The following is a 10,484-nucleotide window of genomic DNA, read 5'->3' as shown; positions in this document are numbered from 1 at the left end:
TAAAAAGGTGTATGGGGGGTTTAAGAAATGGGAGGATGATAGGGGGATTCATGTAATTATTCTAAAGAAAATAATTAAAAAACGATGAAAGGCTAACGAGTTATATTCGTGTTTAACTGGGTGATTTTAAAATTTAGGTGTCACCGAATCATCAGATCAAGAATTAACGGTTAAGATTATCAGATATCATCCAAAGTCATTGAAGATAGCCTATAATTCAGTGACCTCACGATGTTGTAAAAAAAGACTCGTAGTTGCTAAGGGGTAGTTATCTACTGCAGTTATAGTTGCAATAAAAGTGGACATGTACTTGAAAATTATATGAATATTCTTTTTTCTCCGTTCATCAAATATGATGAATTATATACTAATAAAGCAGGCAGCAATGAAATTTAATTATCTGCAAAGATAAAAATACTAATTAACTTTTCGGTATGGATAAGAACAATTTTGTACTTATTATTCTTGTAGTAATTTGTAAGTACAAAATCGTATTTGATAATTATGAATCATTCATTTAATGAAGTCTTCCATTTTGTAGTAATTTCGGTATTTGATTTTTGTTTTACATTTTGAATTGTCAGCCGTGTTGCTCTCCACTGTGCAATGAAGTCTTTCATACTAGGTCTGCTCCTGAATATAATGGCATATAATGGTCAGACAGCTAGTCCACCTGTGTCCTGATTTTATGAGAATTCACTTCTTATACTTTTATCACTTATTTTACTCTGGTTATGTTTGATTATGGAGTAAAGTTAATGAGAATTAAATTGATTACTCTATCTTACTCCTCATATTTGACACCTTGTTTGGTGATTCAAGTCATGGATTAAATTAAATCATATGAAGAAGTAAGAGGTTAGAAAATGAATTTTGGTTTATGATAATGGATTTTATAGATGATGTAAGTGTGAAGTTAAAGATAATATACCCGAAGAGGTGGAGTAACTTATTCCGAATTAACTCGCATTTTATTTTACCTTACTATTTCTATTTTACTTCTCGTTTAACTCTTAAGTATGAAGTAATAGATTTACTCCGCCCCTTATTCCACAATCAAACATGACTCATACGAACAAGATTAACCAGAAACCCGCTAAAGCGCATGTCTTTAGTTGATGGTGTTGACAGTACACATGAACTGGTCCAATTGGAGGGAAGTTAGGAATCCAACTCCCTGGTTCGTACCAGGTCACAAGTCATGATGAGAAAAGCCCGTAAAGCCCACTCGTCGGTGACTTACTATAGCCCGTAAAGCCCATTCGTCGGTTACTTATTTTAGGTATGTACCAGAGACGAGTTAGTAACAAAGAACCAGAAGATTTCTCTTGTAAGAGACCCCCAAATTGCACGTCTTGATCTTACTCGGCTACTCCATCTCCGATCGTGGTTGAAAAATTTGGGAGAGCGTGGGAGAGAGAGAGAGAGAGAGAGAGAGATGGGATCCCGTGCCGCTGCTTGTGTCGTTTCGTGTGTCTTAGTTCTGAGCATGTCGTTCCTCGCTTCAAGTAGAGTGCTTATTGGAGAAAGAGAGGGGAAACAGCGTCGAGATTTGGTGATTTTGGGTGGGTGGCACGATTCAGAGAGGGGAAACAGCGTCGAGATCGAAGAACTCGCTCGTTTTTCCGTAGAGGAGCACAACAAAAAGGAGGTTAGTCGATTTCCCCTTGCGTTCTTAGAAATTTTTCTTTTTTCTTTTTTCTTTTGCTTTATTTGGTACTACCTAATATTTCAATCAAGTGCTGCCATTTTCCAGGAATGTGCTGTTCAATCATAATATAATTATGCAGAGCTTTAGGCTTATTCGAATCTTTTACCTATGGTTTGTTGAAATGATATTTAAAATTGAAGAGCTTTTAAGAAGTTTCTGGTTATTTATCCTGAAGAAAGAAAATTGAATTAGGTCTATTGTGTGTATATTGTGAATAATGTTTGAGTTGCTATGAAAGATGGTGCAGATGATGAGATGAGTATATGACAAGTTGACCGAAGCAAATTATCAGTTGTTGGCAAGTTTATATAGAACTTAAAATAACCTTTATAATAGAGTTGGTTAAAATCCAGAGTAAAGAATTTCAATTTCAAGTTATTGTGTCATTAGTATTAATTAAAGAACAACCTGGAATTTCCGTTTCTGTTCTAATCCTACTAATTAATCTAATTGATACTTTTACATTACTCCTTGTTTGCGAACTGAAATTCTTCAATTATTTCTGGATCATCAAAGTGTGGTCAATTACCTTAGAAGAACTACACAAAAGTTTAGCTGACTATACTGGTACTGATATTATATTGTTGTGAACTTGTAGCAGCAATGCAGCATGCATCAGTCAAAGAATTTTAGCTTACCAGATTTATTTTAAATTTCTCAAAGTTTGTCCTATTATTTTAAGGTTTATAGAAGAATAATGGATTTCTCTATGATCTCACTGAATGAAGTTTTATATTGTGTTGTAGAATACACTTCTCAAGTTTGTGCGTGTGGTGAAAGCAAAGGAGCAAGTGGTTGCTGGTACTCTGCACCACTTTACACTAGAGGTGATTGAGGCAGGAAATAAGAAACTTTATGAGGCCAAGGTGTGGGTCAAGCCATGGCTCCATTTTAAACAACTCCAAGAGTTTAAGCATGTGACTCCCTCCTCATGTTTCGCTTCTTCTGATCTTGGCACCAGGCATGGTAATATATCTATATATGCATTGTACTCTGGGCAATGGAAATATGTAGTTTGTATTTATTATATAGGGTGCAACCTATCTCAGTGCCGTTTAAATTGGGATCTTTTTGCAAAATTACCACAACTCTTTGTCAGAGCAAGGGTGTGAACTGAAGTTATGCCCTTGCCTAATGAGAAAATTTTGCTCGGGTAGATTGCACATTTCTAGTTGCTCTTGTTGTTTGGGTCTTCAAAAAAGCTCAAATGAAGGTTTGGTGGAATTCCACTGCCTTAACTATTTAATTTTCAAAAGAAAATGAGTTTTTTCATGTTTCAAATAGGTTACTACAGTAGGACTAAACGTTAGCAAAGTTTGTCCTTGACCTAATTCCATTCAGACCAGAAACACTATGTTAGAGACCTTTACCATTCAGTTTCAAGCTAAATTTTTAAATATGTGTTGACACTTGTACCATTCAGTTTCAGGTTAAAGTTTGAAACTGGTTCAACTTTTTCTTTTCGCAGGTGCTAGGATGCTTGCCTAGGTTTGATTATCTTCTGAAGCCAGAGAGAGAAAATGCATAGTACAAATTCAGAGTTTAATCGAATAGAAATATGAAGCATTTAATATACTGTAACTAGATACGTAATTAGAGCTTGAACCTTGTGTTTGTTATATATATGTATATAAAACTGTGTGCAGCCTACGACTGCTGGCTTGTAAAATTGATTTGTGTGTATGTTGTTGACTTGTTGTATATATAAAAGCTTATGTGGTTGTAAATTGATGTTGCTGGACAAATCATTTACTGTATGAAAGCTTTTAGAGGCGTCGGAGTTTATTTCTGTGGTACCTTTATATTCAGGAAAACATTTCTCTTTGCATACTCACTGCAGGTGTGTGAAAATTGTATTGGGTGACAAATTTTTCTACTGACGAGCAAAAGGAACATTTTTTAACCAGTAGGAACGTTACAAGGCACATTTGGTAACTAATTTCTAGTCTTCTTAACAGGCCAAAGCCCAAAGGTTACACGAAAATAAACAAGCAATGACTACTACGCCCTTTAAATTATTTGTAAACCTTCATTTACAAGAAATAACTCTGCTGTTATTCCGATCCCAACCGTTGATTTTCGTTGAGATTCGCACATGAAAAAAAAAATTGTTGAGATTCACACACAGAAAAATTGAACAGTTGGGATCTGTTATTACAGGTTCCTGTTATTCCTTTGGAATAACCAGTGTTTTAAAATGCGGCTACATGGGCCGCATATGCATATGCGGTCGGCAGCCGTGCTCAGAATGCCCATGTGGTTTTTTCATGCGGTTTTTCCATGCGGCCGCATATGCGGTCATGCAGATTAAAAATGCGGCCATGCGGTCTGAATATGCGGTCATGCAGTTTTTCCATGCGGTTTTGATAATTTGATTATATTTTAATTAAAATTTATATTAAAAAAATCAAAAAATTATTGTTGGTTATGTTAATATGTGAAAATAAATTCAAATATATGAATATGAATATATATATATACGTGAATTTTTATTTTAAAATTCGCATATATAAATCCGCATGAAAATCCGCATATGCGGTATGCAATGGCCTTCCGCATGCATGAACAAAACCGCATTTTAAAACACTGGAATAACAGCAGATTTATTTCCTCATTTACAAAGGTGACAATAAACAAAAGCACGGGAGACTAATTTTAGTGTATAAAAAATTTACGTCTTCAACCAAGTGCAAATGACAGGTATTTGCTTTTTTATAAGAAAATGACAATAGAGAATTGAGTGCAAAAAAAATAAATTAAAGTTCATTTCATTTTATAGAGGTGCTGATGGAACAAATTTGTGATCCAGTCTAATGAGAAAAGAACGATCTTATATTTGCGCACAGAAGACATAGAAAACAGCTTGCAATACAGCTACCGTGCATACAATTGATGAACTTGATGAAAAAACTAACATTAGTACCAATACTGTTTTTACCAGTTTTGTATCTCTTTCTCATAGATTTATTGGCCACAATTTTCTCTTCTGGTAAACCATATTAGTTTGCAGAAGATTGGTTAACGCAACCTTCCGAATTGAGTGCTTGTGAAATTGTGATAGCCAAAACAATGAATAGTATTTTACAAATGGGAAAAATAACATGAATCAATGAACTTTCTTCACTCTATGCCTTAACAGTGTACAAATAAAATAGTAAAATAGATACCTCTTTCCAGGAAAAATGCTACCCTATCTATTCTAAATTACAACCCCCATACCTTCTGTTAGGGGTCATGTGTATCCCACACTCAAGCAATGTATCGCCCTTCCATTTCTTGCTAAACTTTTGAGCAATTCGAACTTAACAAAAAATGGGAAAAATACATCAGAAGTTAAAACCCAAAACCTCCAGGAAAACCACCTCCATGGAAACCACCTCCAGGGAAACCACCTTCAAAATGGAAAGTGAACTGTTGTTCACCAAAGGGATTACCGCCTCCACCTCCCATTCCCATCTCATCTAAATCCTCCCCTCGGTCGTATTTGACACGCTTATCTTCATCCCCAAGAACCTTCCATTACAATATTGAAATCAATTGGTTACTTGCAATCAATGTTCAAAGAGAAAGCAAGCACTTATGTTACCTATCTTGTAGCAATGTTAAAATTAATTAACATTTTACTGTACTTGCAGGTAAATACCTAATTTGTACTATTTGCAAATCAGCACAAAGTGATAGACTAATGTCAGACTTGACAAATTGGCCCCTTTCTCCTAAATGAAGCTTTATCCTTTTTGAGCTTATCCAAAATGACCCATAAATCAAGTGGCTTACTTCGAGCAAGATACAAAAGGCTCATGCACCAGCCAGGGATCTTTCTATTGATAATTTAGGGTCACTCTGGTCACTGAATTAATCAACTTCACAAATAACTAACACTATTGGGTTGCACTAAATATATCAGGCCAATTTTGCACAAATCCACAATTTGAAGCGAAGTTAAAGTACCTCATAAGCAGCTGCAATCTCTTGAAATTTGGCCTCAGCCTCCACTCTGTTGTCCTGATTCTTATCTGGATGCCATTGTAGTGCCAGCTTTTTATATGCACGCTTTATCTCAGCAACAGAAGCAGATTTTGATACACCAAGAATCTTGTACCAGTCTTTCCTTTGGCTCATTTTTAATGCCTTCTCTGCTCTCATCAATGCTTCCCTTATGTTCATATCCTAACATTTAAATTCCAACTATCAGTTAGTCAAACAAAATGGGAAGTAACCCCATACATGCCCTAGGATCCTGTAAAAAGATCATATTCTTGCATCCCCTCGTAATATTATCAAAAACTCCCAAGATACCAATCATTTCTTTCATGTTGATAAAGAAAGGCATGTGAAAGGAAGAGTAGCTAAGGTCCGAAAAACTGGAAACTGAGGGGTAATAAGATCATCATATTTCAACCAATTATTTGTTTCTGGAAGGTAGCATTCATGGCATTTCTCATATTGCAATGTACCAATGAATGATGATTTGTTTCTTACAACACATTAAGCTGAAATACCTGAGGTGATTTCTGTGCAGCTTCTTTCAAATCTTGAACAGCTCCCTCCCAATCTTCTATTAGTAGTTTAGCTTCACCTCTCTGTAAATTGATCAAATGACCATGAGAAGCAGCATTATTTTTTTTTTTTTCGAAAAGCCAGTTGAGGTTGTATCAAACCTGAGACAGAGCCTCTATAAGCTCTCCATCAATTTCAAGTGCATCATTGCAACTAGTAATAGCTTCCTTTCCTCTGCCAAGTTTAACTAAAACTTTACATAATCCAAGATACAGATTCACATTATAGGACGTATGATTCGGATCCAGTGCTAGGGCAGATTTGTAATCTTCGGCTGCCAGTCGTAGCTTCCCCTTCGCCAAATTATCTTCGGCCTAAACATAGTTATATTATATTATTAATTAATAGAAAAAAAGAGTAAAAAAAGGACCAAAATTATTTTTTTACAAATCTTACACTCTTGGTTTTTCTTAGGAGATTTTTTAAACCAAAGTAAGCTTTCTTTAGTTCACCATGCTCAGGATCTAGCCTTAGACCCTTCTGATAGTGTCTGAAAAAAAATTAAGTGCATTTTACTTGAATTAGTTTTTCAGGCTGAGTAGAAAGAAAAGCATGAATGAAGAAATTACAATGTGTTTAAAGACAAAAAATAAAAAAGATGAACCTCATAGCAATATCATGATCAGAGAGGTAGTAATAGGCACGTCCACGAAGTAATAATGCCTCTAAATTATCTTCATCTTGCTTCAAAATATAACCGGTTTCTGAAATTATACTTGAATATTCCTTTAATGCCAGCAGTGCCCTCATTTTGAGAAGCTTAGCCTGTATGTTGACAAGCTTTAGCACTATAGAATTGGCTCAGAAATGACCAAATTAAAACAACAGAATGTGGCAAAAGCACATACCTTTGTGCAACCAGGAGAGAATACTAGGACAATTTTGTCAATATAGTCTAACACCTTTGCAAAATCAGCCGAGTCAAAATGAGAATAAGCTGATTCCAGTGCACTTTTTGCTTGTCCCAATTGGGACAATTCCTTCTCCGCAGAAGAAGATTTTGGTTTTAGTTCTAAATACTTCTTGTAATCTCTTTCAGATTCATCGAATCTGGAATTATCAGTATAACATCATCATCGCAATTTTATTAAATTAAACTTAACTCAACAACTGTATTAAAATTTACTATAAAACCTGCATTTGTGCCGAAGAACAAAAGCACGCTGTCTGTAGGACTCGGAATGGTTTGGATCTATTTCAAGCGCAGCACCAAGAACTCCTAGTGCTTCATCATATTGTTTTAAATTGATCATTTCAGAGGCTCGTTTAGACAAAGCTGACGGATCACCATTTTGGCTTTCTGTAAAAAATAAAAAATAAAAAAAGAGATACTTTAAATCCTCATGTTAACACCAATTTTTCTTTGATTGATCCTCAAATGAGCAACTAATTCGACCTACTCAGTAGTCCATTTATAACAAATAATACTAGAGCAAAACAACATTAGTAAACTACCAAGCATAATGTTAATTGCTTATAATTAACTGATCTACCACAGAATTAATTACTTCGCACAGCAATCCTTTCACTTGACCAACGCATTTTTTTATCGTTGAGAAAGAAAAGAAAATCAAGGAAACGTCGTACCTATGGCAAAAACTAGAGGAGTTAGAAAACAAGAGCACCAATGGTAGAAGAGAAGGGGCATCACTAACGTCCCCATAGCAGAGAATTGGACCGCCATGGCTCCTCTCCCAGATTCAGAAAAGGAAGAATAATTCCTCGGGTATCTCTCGATTTGTATCAATCTTTCCTCTCAGACTTCCAATTTTGTTTGATTTTTCCCGGCAGATTTGGAAGAGAAACCTAGTTTTTCTCCGTTAGTGTCTTCTTTTTAATTGCATTTGTTCAATTTTAATTTTAGTACGGTAGGAGTCGCTAGTGACAACAATACACGTCGCTTAGCCAACGGGACGCTGACACGTGGTTTCCAGCTCAGATTAAATGGGCTAGACGGCTGAACCGAGCTCATGTTACTTTAGAGGGGCTGCTATTAACAAAATAAATCTTAGCTATTCTCAACTCTGGACCGTCCGATCATAAACCGGACTATCTAGTTCTTCGGTCAAAGCAGATCAGACGGTACGGATCTAAATTCAAATATTCTATTACCTCAGGTGATATGAATTCGTATGGACGAGTATAAAATCTTTCTACTATGAGAAATTACTTTCGTCTGCTTTTTATATTAGAGTATCTCCATCTCAAAATTTAAAATTGGTTTCTAAAACTGTCAACGGAAAAAGTTTAAAAATTAAACAATTGATTCCTACATCAGTTATCAGTACAATCAATTAATTTTTTTTACATGTCTCTTGCAAGAAAAGAGAGAGCAAACAATTTTAACTAAATTAAATACTTAACAAACTCATCTTTAGAAAAAAATTTCTTATTAAATAATTATTCCCAACAATTGCAAACAATCGTTGTACAATCCAGCAACTAAATTAGAAAGTACCACGTAAGATCTAGCAATCCCAAAAAAACAAACGATGCAGATGCTCTTAAAGTTTTCTTTAAAAAATGAAAAATAAAGTAAGGAGGATCCACTTACAAGTGTAACTTTTTTGCAACAACCATGATAATTCAATTTTCGCTATTTTAATAATTTGATATAAAATTTTACGCGATAGAAGTAAACCATTAATCTTTAAGCAATGCACATACATAAATCAATTATAGAATTAATTAAATTTAGTACAACAAAAACATATTGAAAAATAATTTTAGTTGCAATTAATTATGTGTGTTAATTTTATAACTTAGTTGATGATCAAATAAGATAAATGGTTGGGATTTATTTAGATTTTAAAATTTAAATTGTCTGTGCAACAAAAAAAGGTTGCCTTGACGCATCAAAAAGATTAATTGATCCCTTCTCGAATAAAATTGTCTCGTAGATAATATTTATTTATCAATATCCCCGCCATGTTTAGATGGACCGAAAATAAACTCTCTTTCAAAGGCAATTGGAGGTGAAGGGAGCATCTTTAACATGACTTACAATCTATTGACGACAATGACGAGTTACCTTAAATTTTGATAATATTTTTTCAATAATGTAAAAATATTGTTAACAATAAAAAAGTTATATGAAATGTATTGACGAGTTGTGTATCAATTTTCACAGAACTTAAATATCATGTTAAGTTTCATGAAATGTAAGTTTCATATAATTTGACGAATAATAAAACTTACATCAAATTTGATCATTTCATACATATGAGGTGTACGAAGTACCTGATTGCATTTTACTTGTCAGATTTCAAACTAATCGTTGTTAAAGTTAACAAAGTAATTTGTTATTAATGAATCCCCACCCTTTAAAGATTTATGTTATGGTCATGGTAAACATGTATGTTCCATTAGAGACGGATCTATAATTTTTTAAATTTTGATCGTATATATTAGAGTTTAATTGATATTTATATTTTTCACATTTATTGGACTCCTATTTCAGCATGTTTAGTCTATAAAAAATACTATTGCTGTCTAAAGTAATTTTCAATTTAATTTAAACAATAAAATAAAACTAGAAAAAAGAAAAAAGTAATATAACATAGAGGAGGGTTCAAATACTTTTATTTTCATGTCTTCATCATGCCTCTAATTTTAAACGTTAATAACTCAAAATTTAAAAAACAAACATCAAAATAAAACCGTTAGATGTAATCTATGTTATTTTTTCTATTTGCTCATAAAAAATTATCACATTTCAATTTTGTTTCATGTGAACCAATAAGTTGAAAAATCAATATCTATAAATTATCCACATTAGTATATTTTTATAAGCTCTTGGTGAGCCCAAACAAAGTAAAAATGTTATAATTTTGTATATGTGCATAGATAAAATTCAAACCAAGAGCTTATAAGGATAGTTCAAATTCTGTGCCCATGCCATAGATAAAAATCCTGAATTTTTATCTCTACCGTAAGGATTGAGTCATGCCATCTATAAACTGATTTTTGAGTCATGCCATCTATGAACTATTCCCTTGAGGATTCAAAATGGTTCTAATGGGTTCGCTAACCGTCGGATCTGCTTTAGAATTTGCGTCCGCAATTTCACGTCTGCTTTAAAATCCGTACACACGAATCTTAAAGCAGATCTGATGGTTATCAAACCCATTGAAACCACTTTGGGTCCAATGGGCATCGGACTCAAGCAGAACTCCCCTTTGAGAGCCTAATTCTTTTGAGTCGTATTCAGATA

At 34.1% G+C, this 10,484-nt stretch overlaps 2 protein-coding genes across 2 annotated transcripts; one reads left to right on the top strand and one right to left on the bottom strand.

Moving 5' to 3' along the window:
- Positions 1 to 1,331: 1,331 nt before the first annotated feature.
- On the top strand, positions 1,332 to 3,438 carry LOC144573288 (cysteine proteinase inhibitor A-like). Its single transcript, XM_078323031.1, has 3 exons — positions 1,332 to 1,651; positions 2,458 to 2,677; positions 3,180 to 3,438. The coding sequence occupies exons 1-3, from the start codon at positions 1,439 to 1,441 to the stop codon at positions 3,197 to 3,199; spliced, it is 453 nt and encodes a 150-aa protein (XP_078179157.1). The 5' UTR covers positions 1,332 to 1,438; the 3' UTR covers positions 3,200 to 3,438.
- Positions 3,439 to 4,790: 1,352 nt separating this feature from the next.
- Positions 4,791 to 8,132, bottom strand: P58IPK (DnaJ P58IPK-like protein). The gene is made up of 9 exons (XM_078323117.1): positions 7,859 to 8,132; positions 7,406 to 7,571; positions 7,120 to 7,321; positions 6,876 to 7,036; positions 6,668 to 6,761; positions 6,373 to 6,585; positions 6,214 to 6,294; positions 5,663 to 5,881; positions 4,791 to 5,224 (listed from the first exon to the last, which is right to left on the bottom strand). The coding sequence occupies exons 1-9, from the start codon at positions 7,953 to 7,955 to the stop codon at positions 5,045 to 5,047; spliced, it is 1,413 nt and encodes a 470-aa protein (XP_078179243.1). The 5' UTR covers positions 7,956 to 8,132; the 3' UTR covers positions 4,791 to 5,044.
- Between the last annotated feature and the right edge of the window lie 2,352 nt (positions 8,133 to 10,484).

The sequence above is a fragment of the Carex rostrata genome, chromosome 21 (genome assembly GCF_964058835.1).
Source record: "Carex rostrata chromosome 21, lpCarRost1.2, whole genome shotgun sequence".
NCBI lineage: Eukaryota > Viridiplantae > Streptophyta > Magnoliopsida > Poales > Cyperaceae > Carex > Carex rostrata.
This window is presented reverse-complemented; position numbering and strand designations above follow the sequence as displayed.

Excerpts from the sequence above, each read along its gene's own strand:
- LOC144573288 (XM_078323031.1), top strand. The coding sequence starts at position 1,439 with ATGGGATCCCGTGCCGCTGCTTGTGTCGTTTCGTGTGTCTTAGTTCTG. Across the intron at positions 1,652-2,457 it reads AGGAGCACAACAAAAAGGAG|AATACACTTCTCAAGTTTGT; the intron begins GTTAGTCGATTT and ends ATTGTGTTGTAG. Across the intron at positions 2,678-3,179 it reads TGATCTTGGCACCAGGCATG|GTGCTAGGATGCTTGCCTAG; the intron begins GTAATATATCTA and ends TTCTTTTCGCAG.
- P58IPK (XM_078323117.1), bottom strand. The coding sequence starts at position 7,955 with ATGGCGGTCCAATTCTCTGCTATGGGGACGTTAGTGATGCCCCTTCTC. Across the intron at positions 7,572-7,858 it reads TCCTCTAGTTTTTGCCATAG|AAAGCCAAAATGGTGATCCG; the intron begins GTACGACGTTTC and ends TATTTTTTACAG. Across the intron at positions 7,322-7,405 it reads GTTCTTCGGCACAAATGCAG|ATTCGATGAATCTGAAAGAG; the intron begins GTTTTATAGTAA and ends TGATAATTCCAG.